This window comes from Ahaetulla prasina, chromosome 4, assembly GCF_028640845.1.
Source record: "Ahaetulla prasina isolate Xishuangbanna chromosome 4, ASM2864084v1, whole genome shotgun sequence".
Classification (NCBI taxonomy): Eukaryota; Metazoa; Chordata; class Lepidosauria; order Squamata; family Colubridae; genus Ahaetulla; species Ahaetulla prasina.
In genome coordinates, this window is record NC_080542.1 from 26,800,754 (window position 1) to 26,823,421 (window position 22,668).

The following is a 22,668-nucleotide window of genomic DNA, read 5'->3' on the forward strand; positions in this document are numbered from 1 at the left end:
AGTCCGGCCAGAGGTTCTCTTTTTCTGTCTCATTCGCAAGATGGCGGAGGCTGCAAACTGCATCATGGAGGTGAGGGAGTGGGGGGGGGGTAGCGGAGGGAGAGAAAGAAGGGGGGAGCCGGAGACTGCCCCTGGTCCCCTCCGAGGGGCCCTAATCCTTCACCCACAGAGTCTCTTCCAGAACCTCATGACGCGATAGGAACGGGAGAGATTGCTCAACCGAAACCCCTCCGAAGCCCCCCACCAAATGACAAGTCCGGGTCCCCCCTCTCCTCAGGCTTGACGGGGCTCCTGGGGAGCGTCTGCTCTCCACCGCCTGAGTTATCGAACCCCCTTTACTTTCTGCCCCTCGCTGCCTTCCCCCTTCTGGGAGCCCTTTAAATAACCATCACCGCCTTTTCTTCTCTCCCCCACATCCTTAGCGGTTCCATTTTCTACATCGCCGTCGCCTCCCCCTCCCCCCCCCGTTCCGGATTGTCCCCACATAGGTGGGTGGGGGGGGGGGGGGATCAGGGCAAAAGGCGCTTCCTCCCTTGTCCCCCCATCCCGAGATTCTCGGTTATGGCGCTGTTGCTGGCTAGCTTAGGCGGGAAAGCATCGGCTGTTTCAACCCTAATAGGCTCCCCTTCCCGACCCCTTTCCGCGCAAAGCCCCTCGCCCTTCAACCCCCCCCCACCTTTAACGGGGTTCTTTCCTCATGGGAGCCGCATGGCAGGCCTGCCCCATTGGGCCCCGCCCCCCCCGTGGCCCGGGGGAGGCCCCTGGAGCTCCGCCCCCCCCACCGCTGTGGGCCCTCCTTAATCGGCCGCGTGGGGTTCCTGCTCCCCGGATGGATTAGCTTTTCCCGCCGCGGCCCGTCGACCCTTCGGTGCAGCCGCCGCCTCCCCTCCCTCTCCCTCCCTCATTAATTTGCGCTCTCTTCTGCTGGAAAAAGGCCCCCGTCGCTGCCGCAGATAGTGAACTCTTTGTTCGCCGACGCTCCGGCTTTTTCGACGGGCTGCCTCCTTGGCGCCTTCGCGTTTCCTTCTTTGGGAAAGCCTTGCTGGTTCCTCGAAATATGGGCTATTATGGCTTGCCGAATGCTTCCCGCTGGTGGAAATACAGAATCAGACCCCACAGACCAATCTACTTCGCCCAGTCCCATCTGTTCCTCTCTCTTCCCCCCACCCCGTTCTTCAGCCTCATCATTTGCCTGTTTCCACCATTATTTTGTGCAGTGGTTAATTTTGCCCCGTCTTCTGTCTGAAAGGAAACGGTGGGCCTTAATGCCATTGCTTCCCTCAGGATGGTTGCTCTTTAGTTTGACAGGCCCATTGGGCTCATTGTCCTAAGGAGGCTCTTTTCTATTTAGAATATAGAATAAGAGAGTGGGAAAAGGGATCTTGGAGATCTTCTAGTCCAACCCCCTGCTCAGGCAGGAAACCCTCTTATCATTTCAGATAAATGGTAATGCCCAATCTTTTCTTAAAATCTCTGATGCCTTGTGGTGAGTTACTGCCTTCTGGCTCATTGTTCCCTTATGCTAGGAGGGTTCTTGCACCTTATGGTAGCTTAACACTTTATGTAGGTTTACTATGGATGGGAAGACATTTCTGAGGCTAACATTACAAATAAAATGGACAATTTTTTTAGAGGGAACTGCTTTGATATGTTATGATTTGCACAAATGATCTTTTGAGGGCAGGTAAGAGTCCAGGGTCTCCAAAGAAAGCTTGGATGAGGCTGGGGTAAGATTTGGGTGAAAGACAAAGCTCATAGTGAATAAGAACTGAACTTGGGAGGTTAGGACATTAGAGCTTACAATGTCTATAGACTTCAGGGAGCTGCAGATTTTGGAAAAAGACTGAATGGATGAATTATTTAAATTGGCAGATGACTGATGTTGAAAAAGGTTGGAAGGAAAGAATTACCTGTATGTACTGTATACTAAAATGAGAAATTGTAGTATCTCCTACTCGCATTGTCACAGAAATACCATTGTTGGGGATCCTTTTCATTTGCTGATTTCCTTCCTAGAATGAGAATGACGTGGCCCAATAGTTGACTCTGGGGAAGGTATCCTTGTTACCATCTTGCAGCTCATTCTATTTTAGATGTTCCCCAGTCCCAACTGCCCTTTAGTTTTTGGTTTAACAGAGCCCATAGAATTGAAATATCCATTTAGACCAAGCTTCTTGATCTGGGCATTCAACATATATTGCTTTTTGGGGAGTACTTTGAAAGTTCATGAATTGAAAGCTGATTTAGGCCATTGAGTTTAATCCCATGCTTGATGTAAGAATCAAAATCAACCGTAATAAGTGACTTACTAGCTTCTTTTTAAATTCCTTCAATTTAAAGAAGATTGCAGGATCTAATCTGGGTCACTCACCGAGGCCAGAGGTTTTTGTCTTCCGAGCTTTCATACTCATGCTGGAGCCTATCTTCAGGGAACATCTCTCTAGGCTGGATTGGATCCTGCAATATTATCCTGGGATACATATATTTGCCTTCATTTGTTAAAAAAGATTATCATCTCAATAGATAACTGGTTGCCTTAATTCTCCTTCAACCAAATGTAAGAGTAGTTGCAGCAAGAAAGCATGTAGTGATGGTGCTTGGTTTTGACACACAGGTAACTCACATTAAACTACCAAAAGAAATCCTACAAGTTTTACCTTCTGAGGAGTAGCTAGTACTGACATCTTGTGGTATAACTGCTATATACATGTCAGCTGACAATTTATAAGAGTATTATGGAAATAATTATAAAAGTTAATCCAAATGGCAGTGTACTAAGGATATGGGGAACAAGGTGGTCCCAAACAGGAATGTCGCATGAGGAGGCCCTATCACCTAATGGATGCCTCCCATGCAATTTCTTAAGTACCCATGCAACTTTTGCATTCTGTTTCACCTTCTGAATGTTTAAGTAGCTATTTCCAATACAGTTGTGTTTATCAGTTCCACTTGGAATGCTGTATCTGAACATACTGAAGGAGAACAGGTGGTGGAAAGAGCTGCCATTTGGTAGGTGTATAACTGAAACCTTGATGTCTGGCATAGCAACTCTGCTGGCATTTCAGATGACTTTTTTTTCTATTCCTGGCATGGGATTGTGATAATCCTATAAAAAGCCTCTTTGTGACTGGAGGCAACCCTGCTCTGTGTGCTATAGTTCTATTTAGTGATATGATTGAATAGAAAGTGCATACATTATTGGGGGAGAGGGATGCTAACCTATTTTTACCATAAGGACATACTGCTCTCCGATCTTGCATTTGTCCTGTTATTTATTTAGTTCATGCAGCTGCCCATCTCACATATGTGATTCCAGATGGATTGTTGCAATCCTAAATGTTGGTTTCCAGTTTTGGAAATTGTTCTTTCTGGATACCATTGGCAAGCCTATCAGGAAACTACTATTAATCCCTCACAAAGAAAGACATCCCAGAATTACTTCCTTGTTTGATGGTCAATTTTTATCAGTTTTTTAATTGCCTTACTCCCTCTCCAAATCTTAGTTGTTAAAATGATCCAGGCTCCGGATCAGTTCCCGTTGAGCTCCGAATTGACATTCTTTCCCTTGTTACTCTCTCTCTCCTAGAATTTTGTAACCACGCTGGCTAATGGGATGAGCCTGCAGACTCCGCTAGAAGATGTAAATATCCTTTGAGTACATGAACACTAGGCTAGTGCTCAGCCCTGGATGTGGTTGAGCTCAGGCCAAACTTTTCCTTGCTGTGTAGCCGGCTTGGTGATGCATCATTCATTAGTCCCCCTCGCATCTGCCTTTTGCTAAAATTGCATCTATAGTTATCCCCTTGCTTTTGTAGCTCTTGCTTAGATGTACTGCCCTTCTCTCAAACTGCTAGGACTAACTAAATACCATTTCCCATAAGTTCTAGATGTAGAATATACCTACTTTCTGGTCCTTTGCCCCCTTCACAGAATTAGTTTACATTCTTGTTTCTTCTTTCTTGCTTCTGTATGCATCTTTTAGTCCATATCTTTCAGTTAATCCTATGATGCAATGCCTGTTCAGTCTGAGTGGCTAAACTGTGCAGGATGAAAAAGAATGGAGTTCATGACCATACCTATTTGTGTGTGCAGTGAATATTAAACTCAATATGGACCAATTAATTTATTTCAGATTGTTCACCCTGCTGCCCATATAAAGGACATATATTTATGTCTTAGTAGAAACTGACTAGAGCCTATCCTCTTTTGATACATTGATAAAGTTACAGATAAAATAATAGTATTTTGCTACAACACTTATTTTTACTTTCAGAAGTGGAAAACAGTTCCTACTGTTTTCTCAGGGTGTTGGTAGAAAATATTTAGGCATTCCTTGGTATTTTGGGAAGGGAGAGTTGTGGATGTTAGATCAAAAAACAAACTCCTTGCACTTAGCTCAGCTGCTTGATTTTCACATAGCTGCTACTTTTGATGTGCTGCCCAGGTATTGTCCCATGAGGTTTTATGAGCACCTATTCCCAAATAATCACTTTTCAAGTTTTAGCATTTATCTCAGACATACAAAATATTATAATGGGCACTAAATTATATTTGTCTTGCATTGCATCTTTGTTTTAAAAAAACCAACCTTATTTTCTGGTTGATCTATTGGCAAAGGGTTTGTATCTCAGGGTTTCTCTCCTTCTTTTTCTCATATTGGTCAGTTTAAACAAAATCTTAACTGCCCGACATTGACATACTGGAGAGAGTTTGTGGGGCAGAGCTGGAGGTTCTAAGCCGGGTGTTGGTTGCATTGGGAGCACTTGATCATTCTTTCCTTAACTTTTATTGCAGCTCCCCACTCCTGGGGACATTCAGGGGGTAGAGCAGCTCAGGAGGTAGGCCATTAATGATAAAGCCTGCCAAACTTTCCTGTGCATTGTGGGAATATGAGACAGAATCGCCCTGGGAGCATTGGGAGTGGAGGGGGGAGGCAGGGGAGAGACAAAGAGCTGATCTCCTATATATGGTGGTACTAAGAAGACTGCAGATGGCAATTTTTTTATCCATTTCTGTCATTGCCAGAAATTTTTTTCCCATCAAATGGAGCTGGTGCACTTTAGTTCAAACTTCACTCTGTTCAGCATCTGACTAGCCAAATGGACAGACACTACTTGATCTTTAACTCCCTGTTTTTTCCCTCCTTATGGGGTAAAGAATCCATACAGCTGAGGTCTTGGGACAACCTCTAAGGAGAGCAGCAGATTTGTTGTGACATAAGTTTTAGTGAACTATATTGCTTGTTTGTTGAGATGCATTTCAAGTTGTCATTTTTTGTTTACTATAATATTTATCAATCCCTTTTTTGCCAATGGCTGTATTAACTTTAAAGAACTCAATTAAGGATAGCATAAAAGATCAAAAGAGCAGGATAAAACCTCTCCATTAAAAGCAATCTCTATGGTTGCCTAAAGCTTTGTAAATATGGGAACAATTTGACTTCCTTAAGGATTTAACCTTGAAAACAAAATTCTTCAATCTGGTGCCCTCCAGATGGCTGCAAGCATCCTGGGTGATTATTTGTTATGGCTTGTTAGGATTTAATACAGGTAGTCCTCAATTTACAACAGTTCATTTAGTGATTGTTCAAAGTTACCATGGCACTGAAACAATTGACTTGTCACCGTTTTTCACAGTTGCGACCTTTCCAACATTCCCATGATCATGTGGTCAAAATTCAGATGCTTGCAACTAGTTCATATTTATGACCATGGCTGTCTCCCAGGGCCATGTGACCACCTTTTGCGACCACCTGAGAACCAAAGTCAATGGGGAAGCCAGATTCACTTAACAACCAGCATACTAACTTATCAACTACAGTTGTTCACTTAACAACAGAGGCCACAAAGGTCGTAAAATGGGGTAAAATGCATTTAACAAATAAGAGATATTTTGGGCTTAGTTGTGATTGTAAGTCTAGGAAGTGGGTCAGCAACTTTAAACACTCAAAGAGCCACAAAGGTCCTAACCGGAACCCCCCCATTCAATTCTGGAGCCGATTGGAAGTCCAGTTCTCCCATCATAGAGTCTCTTCCTAGTGTGGTGTCCTTTTTCCTCTACCTGTCCTAACCAAAAGCTCTTATCAATTGTGGAGCCGACTGGCAACAGGGAGCCACAGCAGAGGGATGAAAGAGCCACATGTAGCTCCCTGGTCCCTGGTCTAGAACTTGCCTTTATAGACCCAAGATCGTCTCGGAGTTGAGCTCAACTCTTAGAGATTACATAGAGAATCTGTATAGAAGTTTTGGTAACAGTATGGACATGGTTTGTCTTTATCTTCCGCAAAAATACTTTTTTACTTCCCAGTTTTACCTGCAGAATTTTCTCGATGCATCCCATCAAACTATTTCTGTTTTTTGACATCAGTTAAGGACTTGACTCAGTCCCCCATCTCATATAGTGTTCATAAGGCACTACATCTTCATAGCCATGTATGCTCCGGAACACCATGCAGGTGATTGAACCAAGCTAGTAATAGAAAGAGGAAGCTACTTAGTATTATCTATATCTTAGTTTAGAAATGCTGCTCTGTATAATCTGTAGCCCCCAGCAGTCTAGTAACATATATAGGATTAGTTATAAAATGGTTTAAATCAGCTGGGCTTGCTATATCACTCTGCTAGGCAATGACTCTAAAATGTTTATACACAATGGGACAACCTCAGTGGGCAATATTGTGGCCAGAACAAGGAACACAGAAAAGATGGTATGAATTGTTTGCAGGCCATCTGTTTCTTGGAGATTTGTGACTTTCATACATCTTTCTAGATGCAGAGAAAAAAGTGGATTTACCTTCTCCTTTTCAAATTTAGAGTTCTGGTCATGAAAAAGGTTATATCTTAGCAGGAATAATTTAAGAGCCACAGCTATTTGAAGTGGACAGCAGATGACTGGATCTTGTTTAAGATGGGATCTTCTGACTGAGTGATAATCAAATAGCCTTTCCCCAGTGATAACATCCTCAAAATTGGTTGGATTGCAACTTCCCTATTGGGCATGTGGGGTAGAAACATTGGGAGTTGTAAATCCAGGTAGTCCTTGACTTACAATCAGTTGCTTAGCGACTGTTTGAAATCACCATGGATTCCTCCTCCCAAAAGATACTTGCGACCCAATTCTGATGTTCCAATGCCCCTTCCCCCTTAATATGATTGCATTTTGGGCACTTGGCAGCTGGCCCACATTTACAGCATCCCATATTCACATTTTGGGCAAGAACTTGTGTTTATTTCCAGTGTTTGGCAAAAATTCTCTATAGTGAACAATGGGTTTCCTTAATGACTGCTGCAAAGAAAGGCAGCCTGTGTTATACCTGTAAATTGAGGACTAGATATAGATATATCTGGAAGGCACCATGTTGGAAAAGATTGGAGTAAGGACTGAGTTCTAATCCAGGAAATTCCAGTGAGAATTCAATGTGACTTTGTAGATGGCTTTTAGTGGTTTTCCCGAAGAAAGAGGATCTGCATTGATAGAGGAATATTGATGCACCCTATAGAGGGTGGGGGCAGTGTTGACAAAACGAAAATCATGGACATGACTGGAGCAATTAAAGACCCTCCTCTTTTTACCTATGTGTATGAGAGAGAAACAGGTTTGGAATGCATATTAAAAGAGGCAGGACTTTGATCATCCAATCACACCTCCCATTTTGAATACTGATACACTTTGCTGGCGTCTATGTGACAACCTATTTCCTTGAATTCAGCCATCTGCTCTTCGCATCAACTATAGCTTTCAGTCACTCAACACTGGGAGCGGCTAAAATATGTTGCAATTGTCTAGGACTGAAATCTTAAGTAATAAATGAACATGATACAGTTTTCTGAACATGTTCAGTTTTCTGAACATTTTCTTTACATGATACAGTTTTCTCTCCCTAGAAGTTTGTTTTTAAGGAAGTTCAAATTCCACTTTCAAATTTATAACTTGTTTCACATGCTTAAAAATGCAACTTGTGAAAATGATATATGGCCTGTCTTACATAACCTTGAGCTATATTTTTTCCTGTTTTCTCTGTTCTTCTGACTAAGAAATCTTAATTAGAGGAAGATAAAATAGTTAATTCCACTAAGCAATTTGACTTGGCTTACCAGAAGCTAAAAGGGTTTAATTTCTCCCTTTAAAATTCCCTTAAATTGGAAATCAGTCCGATTTGTTTAGAATTTTTAGAATTATCCCCTCATTTTACTTGTCAGTTCCACTAACCACTACCTACAAAACTGCAAAAATAAATAAATGTCCAAGAATTTCCATTGCATGTTTGATTAAAATGTCTGGATAACTGGTCTTGGGTTCAGGCTTCTGCCTAAATTACTACCATTAGTCAGAACAGACTTAATGCTACTTAGAACCAAATTAAACATGAGAATTAGACCCATGCATGCACAAAAATGTTCCCCTAAAATCAGTAAGTATAGAATAGCGTCTTGAGCCACCTTAAACATACTGTAGAAGTGATGCTTGTGGTTTTTTCCTTGCCCTCCAAATTGTCTATTAAAATTCTCATTATAATGGCAAGGTCACCTTTCTGACATTAGTCCCACTTAACCTTTTGCATTGTCAGCCTATGAATCTTCCAAGAACCCACCCTGACCTGTATCTCCTCGATGTGTTAATTATCTCCACCAAGCAAAGTCCTACTCTTTAGGATACAAGCAGAGTGATTTTGTAAACCAAACATTTGGTTTCTTGGGAAAAAGGAATTTTTGCAATATCTGTAGACTGTTCAACCTCATTAAAATAGATGCAGTGATATGTTCAGAAGAAGAGTATCAGCAACAGATTTTCTAAAGGACATTGGAACTCTGGTTTTCCCTTGATGAAATAAAAAACCCCAAACCATTGAATTGAATAAAGGGTTACTTCAGAAACTGCAAATGTTTTGTGAGAGGGTGATATGAGTGTGAATTTCTACAAGCTAAGGTACTAATACTCCTTTTTCTTTATGGCTGTCATCTATGTAATAGTTGCATGAATTTGCTAAGAGTAAAAAACTAATTCTAAAAGAAGCAGCATACTTGTTTGTATAAAGTATATATACATTGACATCTCTGAAAAGATGTTTGTTGTGTTTTGCACACACAACATTGTTAAGAAAGCACATTGTTGTATCAGTGTTTTTAAAATCCATTTAATCAGAGATCTATAGATCATATTGACTGATATGAAATTGTTAGCTGAGCAATATATATTTAAACGTTTACTTAAAAATATGAAATTAAGTGGGGAAATTGTAAGTTATATTAGGGGGTCCTGGGATGACTTGGGCATTTCTGTATTTTCACCAGGTCTCGTGCACCCAGCCAGAAAGCAGCAGCAAACCAACAGCAGAAGAGATGACTTCCAAGGATTATTACTTTGATTCCTATGCTCACTTTGGGATCCATGAGGTGAGAGAATTGGTGGGGATGTGGTTATTAATGTATTAAATTTGTTTGCCGCTCATCTTGCCTTAAGGTATGAAAAATGAGATCCAGTCTTGTCCATCTCGGGGAAGGGTGTAAATAGATTTTGAGAGAGTTCCCTGATGTGCCTTTTTTCTGCATCTTAGGAAATGCTGAAAGATGAGGTCCGCACACTGACCTACAGAAATTCCATGTTTCACAATCGGCATCTCTTCAAGGACAAAGTGGTCCTGGATGTTGGCAGTGGCACAGGAATACTTTGCATGTTTGCAGCCAAGGCTGGTGCCAAGCGGGTCATTGGGGTAAGTGTAATGCTCATATGCTATTGGCCCTGTTCTGTGATGGAGTCTGTTGGATGCAAAATGGATGAAAGGAATCCTAAACGGTAATCTCTGATAGACTGAGATTAAGATTTCTATATTAAAAAATATTAGCACTATGTTAATGCTATTAAAATTGCACAAATCTATTTTACTTATTTCTATGAAGAGACACAATTTGATTTTATACTTGGCATTCTTTAGTGCCATTACATCACATGTATTTCCAGTGATGTTTTTTACTAATTTAGGAAGAAAAAATATAATGCATTAGCTTACAAAACATCTCTCTTTATTCTCCCATCCTGTTCCCCACTTATGCCCTCAACTAATAGATTGAATGCTCCAGTATCTCTGATTATGCTGTCAAAATCGTCAAAGCCAACAAACTTGACCACGGTAAGTAAATTCATTTTTAAAAATGTCCTCAATTTCTGAGTCACTGGGTATCCAAAAAAACCACTGTTGTGCAGAAGATGTTTAGAGGTGGTCCTCAACTTAGGACCATACTTAACAATGATTCAGTGTCAGTTTTGAAAGGCAATTTTCTTTTTGCTTCTTAATGGTCACATATTTTAGCTGGGGAAGTTGGGAAGGGGTTGTTGTTGGAGCGGTAGAACGTTAATCATAATAACATTCCGTATTCAAGGACATCCTGCGTCTGATGTAGACTGCCTGAAGACTGTATCCAGTTGAGTGTGAAGAGTTGTTTGGACAATGTGATGAACTTGTGGGTGTGGGGCAGGGCTGTGAACTGTCAGCTGGGTGTGGAAAACCTGGAAGCTTTCAGTTTCGGGTTTTCCCAGCTGTGCCAACATGACATCTCTAATAGGAACTTTGAGGAGCCTCAAGCCTCAGAGCTTTATTTCATTAGGGGTGTTCCTTGGAACTCTGACATTCAAATTAACAATGAGCTTATGTAAAGCACTTCTGATTGTTGCAAAGTATCAAAAAACACACACCATAGTCATATGGTCGCAGTCTGAATGCGTGGCAACCTGTTTGTGCTTACAACTGGTTGCCAAGCACCCCATGATCATGATAGTAATATCATGATTTTTGCAATAGTTAGGAGGTGGTTTCCCAGGGGAGGGGGGGGAATAAGAGACAACTCAGTTCTGATATTTTGTGTGTGAGAAAGAAGGTGAAACCATCCCCCTCCCTAATAATTTCCAGAATGTATTGTAGACGCAAATGGTAAAATGGTTAGTTTGACAAAATTCTGTCTATAGATGTGTACGCAAAAAAGAACTCATCCTGGAAGAATGAGTACACATCATTCTTCGTTTTTGGACCTGATCTACAGTCTTCTTTGCTGGCTTTCCCAGAAAGTCAGTGGGGAAGCTGGTAGGGAAGGTTGCAAAATGCTGCCACCTACCAAGAGGATTCTTATGTTTCTGAGGGCTGAATAAAAGAGCTCCTTGCAAAAGTTCAGCTCTATGCCTGCTTAAATTTTCGCATGGAGCCGAAATCCTTAGCGAGTACTTTTTCAGTCAACTCCCGAAATGAAGAAGCTGAAATCCAAGCAGGATTTTCAGTCCTTGAGCAGAAAGTTAGCATGGTAAGGTAGGGAATACAGGGTGCCTCAGGGAGGTGGAGAAGGCACAGTGCAGTTTAAAGTCCTGCTTGGATTCCAGCAGGAAGGAGTTTCAGCTCCTAAGTACGGAGAGGCCTGCTCTCAGCCTACGCCAGGTATCCCAAGGTCTCCCCCACTTCAGTGAAGTAACTGTTTCTTACCTGAGACTCCATCTACTTAACCTGTGAAATTGCTTAACAGTTGTGTGTGCTGGGTTTGACTGAGCTAATAATATGAAGAAATCATCTCTGCCAAACTGATTTCCATTTGTCTTTTTTGCTGAAGCATAATTTTAAAATGTGGTTTTCCTCCACTAAAGTGGTGTCCATCATCAAGGGCAAAGTGGAGGAAGTGGAGTTGCCTGTGGAAAAGGTTGATATCATTATCAGTGAGTGGATGGGCTATTGTCTCTTCTATGAGTCCATGCTCAATACTGTCATCTACGCCCGGGATAAGTGGCTGGTAAGTCTCTCTATCCTTGATTTCTGCCAGTGGTACTTAGATCAAAGCTGGCCCTATTCTACCTTATTTTCAAATCTGGATTGTGGAAAATTCCATTTGACAAAAAGGACAAGGTGTAGTGGGATAATGGTGATGAGATGTATTCAGAAGTTTTGATTTTAAACTTATTTTAATTTGAAGCATCCCATTTTGAATGCAAAAGAACTATTTGGTAGTCTGGAAAGCATTTCTAGTTTGAAGTGAAGAATTTTTGAACTCAAAAAACATCCAGAATAATTGGAGAAGGCCATTTTGCACATGGAATAGCTGTTTTGATCTCAGAATATCTGATTCAAGGTCATAACAAGATACTTCAATTTCAGAAATTTGCACGTCGCTAATAATAGCTATTAGTCTCTTGACCAAAAGAACATTTCAGAGTGACCTTGTCCCTGTAAAGTCTCAGGATTATAGTCAGATTCATTAGACTCATTCAGTACCTAAATCATCTAATCTTTCAGAACAGTACAGTAATAATTCCTTTAAAAATACTGTAAGACAGAAGGGCACCATTTATAATAGCAGGGGGATTGTTCAGCTCTTGATTCATTTTCAAAACCCTGTTAGAAATAATTATTTGTATCTCTGGCAAAAGTTCATCTGCATTTTCTTGGGTAAAAATGAGGAAAGAGAATAAAAACAGATTTTGCTCCCAAGCTGATTTATGTTCCTGAGAGTCTGTAATCTTTAATAGAAAAAAAAATTCTGTCCTTGTTGTAAACCATACTCTTTCCTGGTATTTAGTTTTCAAAAGTGCTGTGGTTTATGGGTCTCCCAAGGTCATTTATGCTTCATGAAAAATCTGTCCTTGGCTGTTAATCACAAAACATAAAACAGAGCTAGAATTTCATTCTTAATGGAATAGTAGGGAACCACAAGTAAAAGTTGCAAACTTTTTTTTCCACACCAGTTTGTTAGTGATAGAAAAGTAGTGCTAGTATGACTTAATATTTTATCTGGTATGCTTTAATTTACTCTATATATTCTACCTTGCAGCTATGTACATTTTATTTAATAAGTTTTATTTGGTCTGGGTTATAATACAGAATTAGATTTGATCTGAAGTAAAGACTGTCTCAAAGTAAGGCAAATGGAACATTCCTCTTCATTGAGCAAAAGTATCTGATTGAGTATTTAAGCCACTTCTGTTGTAGTCACTCAGGCTATGATGGAAGCCCCTTTGGTGTTCATTCTGAAATGGGAACAAGGATTGAATTTAACATCTGGAGGGCTACAGATTCCTGACCCCCAACTTAAGGACCTCTGAGGATGACAAGCTCTGAGAAGGAATGTTACCTGTTTTGCACTTAAAGACTCTTAATGTATTATGGTTTCAAAACTCAGACATGTATCAGTAATCATAAATTGCTTTTTGTAATTTGTGCAGTAATCAAAATATGTTTTTTGAATTCTGATTATTTACTCATTTTTATTTTTCATATAATTAACACTTGTGTTAACTTCTCTAGGTTACTCCTCTTCCTTACAGCGTCCTTAGTATCCATGATACTGAGGGAAGGTTCCTAGAAGTGTCCTTATTTTATTTTTATTTAGAATGATTTATACTGCTTATAAGCCATTTGGGTATTTCGGTACTGTATTGTTATTCTGAAAGTTGGGGTATAAATAATTGTAGGAAACAGGAATTCTGACATGTATATTGTGTGTCCCTCCCCTGCCCACTCCTCTGATCAAGAAATTAGATTCTCCACAAAGAAAACGATTATATTGTTTTGTGGCTAATTTTTTCCCCCATCCATTCTGTGCCAGACCCCAGATGGACTTATTTTTCCAGACCGTGCCACGCTGTACATCACTGCTATTGAAGATCGGCAGTATAAAGATTACAAGATCCATTGTAAGTACCAAATTCTTTCCCAAAAAAGATGCCAGGCCTTTTGAACAAATAAGGAGCCATATCCATATGGGGGAAATATATTTCCTAGTGACTTTTTTACTGGAACAACATTTTCTCTAATTCTTTTTAATTGTTCCCTTTGTTAGTGGGCGGGTGTGCAAAGGATTTCCAGAGTCTAAACCTCTTCTAAACTCTGTGTTTAGGGTGGGAGAACGTATATGGATTTGACATGTCATGCATCAAAGACGTGGCAATCAAAGAGCCTTTGGTGGACGTTGTTGACCCAAAGCAGTTGGTCACTAACGCCTGTCTCATCAAGGTATGATGGGCTGGGTACTCTCTTTTTCTGCCTTTGATTTTCTTAATCGCCATTGCTATGAACACCCTACCTAAAATAGCATTTAGGTACTCATTGGTCATACGTTGCTTTTAGCATTGATCACCTTTCTCTATTGTTGTAGGTCTTCAGACCAGTCAATAAAAACCATTGAACAATATCGAGCACAGTGATCCTGATTAAGGGGAACATTAAGCTATCCCCAAAGAAGGCCGCTCAAAGTGGCATGCCAGGAACTTTTCAGAATTTAGAGGAAATATAGTGCCAACCCAGAGGATTTACTATCCAGCATTTTAAATCTTTCTTAATCTTACTGAGTATTTAGGTGGCATGTGGATAAAGATTGTAAGTGCCTGTCACTGTATTAGGAACATTGTCTTTTTTTTCTTCACCTGTTTTTTTTTTGGCAGGGCCTCTCTATGCTTTGTCTTTCTGAGACACTTGCTGGTTTGAATTATGCATGCAAATGACCGTTTTGGGAACTTTGTAGGCAAGAGAGAAGAGCCCTAGCATATAACCAGGAGAAGATGATGGAAATAGGCAAATGGGGATTAAGAACAAATGCTAGATTGTTGTACTGAAGAGCAGCAAGGGAGTATTCTCTTCTGTTCCCCAGAGAAAAAAGGAGGAAACAGTCAGATTTGATATATGTTAACATATGGCCCAGAGCAGACCAGATGACCTGTGAACATAGTGAGGTTACACAGATGCATAAACACTTAAAAACTTTACAGATTGCTCACTTTTTGTGTCAAATGTTAGTTCATCTCAGAATGCCTCCAAATATTTGGCTTTCAGATGTTATTGTTTGGGCTCTAAAGGATTGCTACTTTTGCAATCTACAGGAGCTTGCTATCAGAAAGAACAATATATATTGTTTTGTGAGGATAATAAAGTTATGTTGACTTTTTTCTACCTGTCTTGTTTTCTCTCTCCTTCCAATTCACCTGGGTCAGGAGGTAGACATCTACACAGTGAAGGTGGAGGACCTCACCTTCACATCCCCCTTCTGTCTCCAAGTGAAGCGCAATGACTACATCCATGCCTTGGTCGCCTATTTCAACATAGAGTTTACCCGATGCCACAAGCGAACTGGATTCTCTACCAGTAAGGGCATTTGTTGCCTCAGTGTGGGAAATCGGCAAGGCGGGACTTTAATCCAGTGTGGGGGAGTGGTGTTAAAGTGTTAATATTCTGGTAAAGGATAGAATTAAACCAATGGAATTTTCAGTTTTAAAATATAACTAGTTAATATTTACAGCAATGCAGCACTACTGGAAAGGCTAGACTTGTTTTTCTCAACCTTAGCGACTTTAAATTGAGTTGGCTTTAACTCCTAGAATTCCCCAACCAACCATATTGGCTGGAAATTCGGGGAATTGAAATTCACGCCTCAAAGTGGCTAAGATTAAGTAACACTGAACTAAACTATTGCTGATAGATAGGACTATTGAAGCAGGTTAATCTAGGTTGTTTTTTTAGGAGCTTGAGTATCCTTCCACTGTAGCATTCTTGTAGATTTACTGATTGAGAGATTGAAAAGTAGAATTATTGGAGGACTTCAATTTATCTAGAGAAAAACATCTAAAGTCAGCTAAGTCAAGCACATGGTTGGAGACATATTTGGATACATTTTTTATTCCTCCTGGCTGCCCTCTGTTCAGTTACATTTTCTTATTACCTTCAGGTCCTGAATCTCCCTATACCCACTGGAAACAGACAGTCTTTTACATGGAAGACTACCTAACAGTGAAGACAGGAGAGGAGATATTTGGCACCATTGGCATGAAGCCCAACGCCAAGAACAATGTGAGTCAGGAGGGTGGTTCTTTTCCTGTTGTGTTTTTCTGGAAAGTTGACATAATTTCCTCCAATGTCAAATAGAAATCGAGACTATAGAAGCTTCTTTGTTTCTTAGATTTGCAAAAATACAAATGCTTCTTTTCTAAAGGCCATATTAGGCAAAAGATAACTAACCAGAGACAATCCAGCGATGGCCATGGAGTGTTGGATGTGCAGTGATGGAGAGAGATGAAATGGTTGGCTGGAATTCTGATTAAGATGCACTTACTCCTACTAAGTAGAGAAGCATGAAATGTTCTGTTCCTCTGGTCTAGGTAAATTTATCTGTGCATGTAGTGGATGAACCAGCAGAGAAACATTCTGTTCTGGAATGGAACATTTGTCTAAAATGCTATTACGTGATAACATTTTTGACATAGTACTAGCTTTGGATAAATATTCATAACCTGAAATTCCTGAAAGTTGTGTGTGCAGCTCCACAGGCTCTTGTGTAAGTGGTTATCCAAATATAATTTTAATGTGACAGAGGAGTACCAGAGACCCTTAGATTTTAATGAAATAAATTTGTGTTTAGTTTTTGTCCTCGTAATATTTTTACTTTATTTTGATTCAGGAAATTTTCCATGTTTATATACATTATTTGGTGGCAGATATATGATTTGGTAACTTGCTGCAGAAAATTCAGTTTGAGACACACACACACTCCAGTGGAAATATTTTTTTTTCTTTCAGTCTTGGAGACTGTCTGGACAAGTCCCTGCAATTTTCTTGGCTCTTGAGCAACTTATAAATATTCCTAAGTAGACAGTGCATGAATTAGAATAAGGTTCCTAATGAATGAAATTCATGTATGGAGAAGATAGCAGGTCTTAAGCTGGGCTTTGGCTTTAGCAGCAGTATTATGAATAAAGTGGTCTAGGAGTGTATGGAGATTCTCAGTCATCCAGGTCACGGTTGTTCCAAAGGTGCTTTTTCAAGAGGCAACTGGACTTTCTGGTTTTTCTTTGAAGACGTTTCGCTTCTTATCCAGGAAGCTTCTTCAGCACTGAAGAAGCTTCTTGGATGAGAAATGAAATGTCTTCAAAGAATAACCAGAAAGTCAAGTTGCTTCTTGAAAAGCACCTTTGGGACATGTGGTCTAGGAAGTTCTAGTTTGGGAAAATTGGTTGCGTCTTACTATAAATCCAGGCCAAAAGCTGATCTGAAATAGATTTCCCCCCATCAGGTTGCATTCATATGCTCTTTAAAATCCACCCCCACCTAATCTCCCCATTCTTCCTCAGTTATATGCTTTTGATTGGTGGGAGTTTAAATAAGATGTATTTTTTAAAAGAGCGTGATAGTCCTCTTATTTTTTAGCTCTAGAAAGACAGAATGTTGTTACCAGTTTGTTTATTCAGTTTCTTTTCTGTCTCATTCTTGCACCACTGATTGCACTTAGCTTGTGGGAGAAGGGCAACTAATATGTAGCTTTTATTATTGTAAGAAAAGAAATTTATTTAGTCATGACTCAGGCATAATTGATGAAATTTGCATAAGCTTGTGAATATATAAAAGATGGTTTTGAAAAAAATCTCTTCACTAAAAACTCACCTGCAAGATCTTGTATAAAATTGGGACTTGGGGCTTTCTCGCTTAAAGTGTCATGCAGGAACTCTAAAGTCTTTCCAGATTTGGCAAGCTTGTGAAAGTTCTGATTTAGTATACTTTGAGTTTAATATTTAGGTTCCAAAAATTAAACATATTAAGGTTATGTACTGCAGCAAGTGGGGTGGTGCAGTGGCTTAGAGGTTAAGACATTGGGCTTGTCAGCTGGAAAGTCGGCAGCCCAGGTTCGAGACCCAAGCTTCATGTGCCAGGGTGAGCTCCCATGCTTATCCCAGCTCCTGCCAACCTAGCAATTCAAAGCATGCAAATGCAAGTAGATAAAAAAGTACCACTTTGGTGAGGAGGTAACAGCGCTCTGTGAAGTCATGCAACACGACCGCAGAAATGTCTTTGGTCAGCGCTGATTCAATGGCCTTGAAACAGAGATGAACACCACCTCCTATAGTTGGCAATTTCTACCAGAGAAAAATCCACAGGGACTCCTTTACCTTACTGCAAGACGTTACTCCTGCTATATTCTTTCTGGGGCTAACTTTTGCTGCATCGATGTTCAAGTTAAAGTTCTTATGAGTTGTTTAACAAGAGTTTATTCTTGATCGGAGATTGCCATTCTGAAGTGTGTGGTTACCCTGTGTTGTGTTTGGCGCAACAAAATTTATTTTTGCTTGGAAAAAATAGATTGATGAGAGTGAGGGTCAGGAAGGAGGTGTGGAGAATTTATTGGGAAAGGATTTAAAAATTCAATCCTGTTTGTCCCAGTAGCCACGTTATGTGATGGAAGAGTTGAGGAACACAACAAAATGTATGTTAACATTCTGAAAAGGGAATATAACAATTTTTGTAGCACAGGAATGAGAAGAAAATCTTCCTTGTTTCTTAATGGAGATGAGGTTGAACTTCCTGTGTGTGATGGAGAACATTGTGTGTGAGGAAAATGTTTTAACTCATTTTCTTTTTCTGTATGCAGCGAGATCTGGACTTCACCATTGACTTGGACTTCAAGGGGCAGTTGTGTGAGCTGTCGTGTTCGACGGATTACCGGATGCGTTAGCCCCTTTATTCCCTCAGATTTTTTTTTCTCCTCCTTCAACAAACCTTGCACCCAGAGCAAATCTTCTCTGTCATCCTATTCCGTTGACGTATCACTAATTCATTTCATTGTGTAGTTCCCTATAGCTGCACTCTGGGCCAGCAAGGAGAGGGTCAGTATTAGAGGAAAGGGGGAAATAGCCAAGATTCCCCCACCCCAAATCCCATTGCCCCTTGTTTTCAAAAGGCTTCCCTTTCCCCAGCTACCAGGAACTGAGGCTGTTAGCACAATTGAAGACATGCACGTGGTTTGTCCGTCCGTTTGTTCTGAGGCTTGAGTGCCAACAACAGGCTTCCATCATGGATTTTTATTTTTGTTAAATCATTGTTGGTCTTCTCTGCCAAACTGTGTTGCCTAAAATTTTTCTCCCTCCCAGCCCGTTTTTTTCAGTGTAATACTGTTCCTTGTCACCACCTCTAGTGCAAACATTGCTTGGTTTTCGGGGGTACATACATCAATTTGGCGTCCAGTCAGCAGGATGGGCATCCCAACAGGTTTTTTTTTTAAATCAAGAGGGCATGTGGAGGTGTGGTGAAAAAGGCATCTCCATTTTGTGGGTGTTGTTTTTTCACTGACGGTTTTGTACTTTTCCCTCTTAAATTTCCTGTTCAGATCTGTGGAGGGTGATGGTGTTTTTTTTAACCCCTTGCCCTTGGAAAGCTGACATAGTGTGACTTTCATAACTTATGGTTTTTATATGGTTACATTCATGAGGAAAAAAAAATAAAGAAGTTGAAACCAGTTGGTCATTCTTCTAATAGAAAAAGACAATGTGATAATGTGCGCCTCTGCCTATTAAATCTTCTGTGCAGTATTTCTACGAGAAAAAAATATGTGGGAATGGGATGAAAGATTGGGCTGAATTGTGGAGAACTCCAAAAGAGTGACCCAGGGTGTTTAGTACAGAGTTCCCCAATCTTTCCTGGTTGGCAGCCCAGGGAGTGGGGGAAGGAGGAAAGAGGAGATGGTTTTATAGGAGGGACAGTGCATGCGTGTGAGCCGGTTTGAGAGTGCTTGCAATGCTCACGTGAGTGGGGCCCTGAGCACCCACAATGGTCGGGCTGACTGGCTGCGATCCCCTGCAATGCTTGCACAAGTGAGGCTTTGTGAGTATGCACATGCGCCAGCCACTAATGTGGCTTGGTTTCATATAGACCGTGGACCAATAGTGGGAGATAGCCCACAGGTTGGGGACCCTGGTTTAGGACACAAAGGAGTTCCATCCTGTTACTGATGCAGCGGTAAAGTTTTTTTACAAGCCAGTCCCAAGAGACAGAATAGCAGACCAGCTTTTCCATGTATAGAAATTAATTGAAGAAATTGTACCTTCAGCAGTGGTTCCAGCATAAATTCCTTAGCCACACAGGTAAAGAAGGCTTAGCCCAGGAAAACAATGCAGGCCACATTGTGCCCCTAATACTTGCAGCTGTCCCAAATGTGTAATTGCCCTAAACTAGGGGTGTCCAACTTTGGTGACTTTTAAGACCCGTGGACTTAAACATGGCTGAGGAATTCTGGGAGTTTAAGTCCACAGGTCTTAAAAGTGGCCAAAGTTAGATACCCCTGCCCTAAACTATCTGAATTATGAAACCAAGAACATTTCCCGTATAACTCCTCCACTCACTACAAATGTGGATTCAATCATCCTTAACAGCTCAAGTGAATTAATCTCGGTTCTTCATATTCTGTCTCAAAATGAAGAATCAAAAGTTAACATAACGAAGAAGGTAGATGATGCTGACATCCAACAAGTATGGGTAAAGAAGTGTTGGAATTTAATGGGGAAGTTGCAATAAATAGGATTTTTTGACTTTCATTTTCAATACTACAAGACTGGGTAAAAGAATATCTTGTCTAATTTAATTTCCCCAAAAATATATTATGAATGTTTTTGCTTCCTTGGAAAGCCAGTTTTTGAACAATGGCTCTAATGTGACAGCTTCCTAAATCAGGAGAGTTGGCTCCCAGGATCTGTGCATCCCCAACATCCAATTGGAGGCTTCCCTAAACCCCAAGCTTCTGGTACTGAATTTTGAAAGTGACTCGAAAGCCTGTTTTATGGTGGGTCGTTTTAGAAGTAGAAATGGGAGCGGTCTGTCTCAGGAAATTCACCTGCTACAATCAGCCCCAAACCCAGTGGTTAAATGTGAAATGATGGTGACATTCAAGCATTATCAGCTAGCTTTCTGTGATCCTTCAGAACAGGGGTCTCCAACCTTGGCAACTTTAAGACTGGTGGACTTCAATTCCCAGAGTTCCTCGGCCAGCTTTGCTTCAGCTTTGTGGCTGAGGAATTCTGGGAGTTGAAGTCCACAACTCTTAAAGTTGCCAAGGTTGGAGACCCCTCCCCCCCCAGCTTCAGAAAATTAGGAAACAGTTGTGGCTTGCAGCCTTTCAAAGACTATCCATCCCTGATTTGGATCATGGATTCCTTTTATTGTAAAACCTGGCTACCGACAGTTATATTAAAGGAAACCCTGTTATTACCAAGATGCTAATATTTCACAGTTAATTCAACAAAAGCAAAAATAAAAGTATTGACTGGATATGGAAACAAACTTCTGCTACTTGGATTGCAACAGGATTACAACCACCCCTTGGGGCTTACAAATCCTCAACTTGTAACCAGTCAGTGACTGAAGTCATGAGAGACCCTTCCCACAAATGTACTTATGACCAGTTCCAACATCCATCCCCCTCTGCCCCAAGCATGTTACTGCATTTTGAGTACTTAATAATTGGTCCACGTTTATGGCTGTTTGTGGCACCTCCACAGCAGTTTATTGCATTTCTGACATTTCGGCAACGTTTGCTTTTCTGGCAAAAAATGCCCCATAGCAAACAATAATGGGCTCGCTTAACAACCACTGCAAAACAGTCATAAAATTGGGTCTGGTCACAATGACCCGCTTTACAATCGTCACAATTTATGAGATTGTACAGAAAGTCCTTGATTAACAATCACAATTGACTCCACAATTTATATTGCTAAGTGAAACATTTAAGTGAATTTTGCCCCATTTTACAACCTTCCTTGTCACTGTTAAGTGGACCTGCAGTTGTTAAAATAACTAACGGGGTTCTTAAAGGAATCTGGCTCCCCCATTGATTTTGCTTGTCAAAAGGTCACAAAAGCTTATCACATGACCACAGGATATTGCAGTTGTCGTAAATATGATTCAGTTGCCAAGGGTCTCAATTCTGGTCACAGGACCATGGGGAATGCTGCAATGGTCATAAGTGTGAAACAGTCATAAATTACAAACTGAAAAAAGTGACTTGTGACCATTTTCCACACTTGCCACCATAGCAGCATCCCCATGGACATGGGAGCAAAATCGGCAACTGGTTCATATTTATGACGGTTGCAGTATACTGGGGTCAAGTGATCCCCTTTTGCGACCTGACAAGCAGTCAATGGGGAGACCAGATTCACTTAACAACTGTGTTACAACTACACGTATTCATTTAACTGGCAAGAAAGAAGGTAAAATGAGGCAAAACTCGCTTAAATTTCTCACTTAGCAACATAAATTTTGGGCTCAATTGTGGTCATAAGTTGAGGACTACCTCTGCTTAGTGGCTTTATTACCTCCAGAGCTACACACTTATTTGGGATCTTGCAGGTGTTGCTGATGGTAGCATAGACGGAATGGACAGCTCAACATTTTTTGTTCTGTCATTCCATTTGCTTCATTCTTTTACTCTATGAGCAAACAATGAGAGGTGCAAAGAAAAGGAAGGGTGAGCTTTTGATCTCTCTCCCAAAGACGGTGCCAACTGTGGCAAAGAAGCAACAGGATGGAGCAAAGCTGACTTAAGAAGTTCTCTTCATGAGCTCTACAACAGGGATCCCAACCTCTGGCCCACTACTGGCCTGTGGCCTATTTGGAACCAGGCCATGTGAGCAGCAGGCTGGCGCACACACATGCAAACTTATATGTGGGTGGTGGGCCAGCACACACGCACATGCACAGTGCACATGCAGCTCAACTTGTGCTGAGCTGCATGTGCACTAGCACGTCACTTGTGCAAGTTGAGCTGCATGTGCACTAGCCCATCACTTGCGCAAGTTGAACTGCGCATGCATGAATGCTGGTCCACTGTTCGTGTGGCCTGGTTCCCCTCCCCACCCAACTGAGCCGCCAAGCCACAAAGATTGTGGACT

General features: G+C 40.9%; 1 protein-coding gene across 3 annotated transcripts; it reads left to right on the forward strand.

Annotated features, from left to right (window-relative positions):
* Window positions 1–19,241, forward strand: PRMT1 (protein arginine methyltransferase 1). 3 transcript variants are annotated; one of them, XM_058181598.1, is made up of 12 exons: window positions 35–70; window positions 3,587–3,644; window positions 4,795–4,838; window positions 9,291–9,392; window positions 9,554–9,709; window positions 10,063–10,126; window positions 11,623–11,765; window positions 13,575–13,662; window positions 13,866–13,981; window positions 14,956–15,106; window positions 15,687–15,808; window positions 18,378–19,241. In XM_058181598.1, exons 1-12 carry the CDS (start codon window positions 41–43, stop codon window positions 18,459–18,461), a joined length of 1,158 nt encoding a protein of 385 aa, XP_058037581.1. In that variant the 5' UTR covers window positions 35–40; the 3' UTR covers window positions 18,462–19,241. The 3 variants fall into 3 exon arrangements, with proteins under 3 accessions (XP_058037582.1, XP_058037583.1, XP_058037581.1); XM_058181599.1 differs by lacking the exon at window positions 4,795–4,838 and having other exon boundaries at window positions 1–70; window positions 3,587–3,640; XM_058181600.1 differs by lacking the exons at window positions 3,587–3,644; window positions 4,795–4,838 and having other exon boundaries at window positions 15–70.
* The last annotated feature ends 3,427 nt before the right edge of the window (window positions 19,242–22,668 follow it).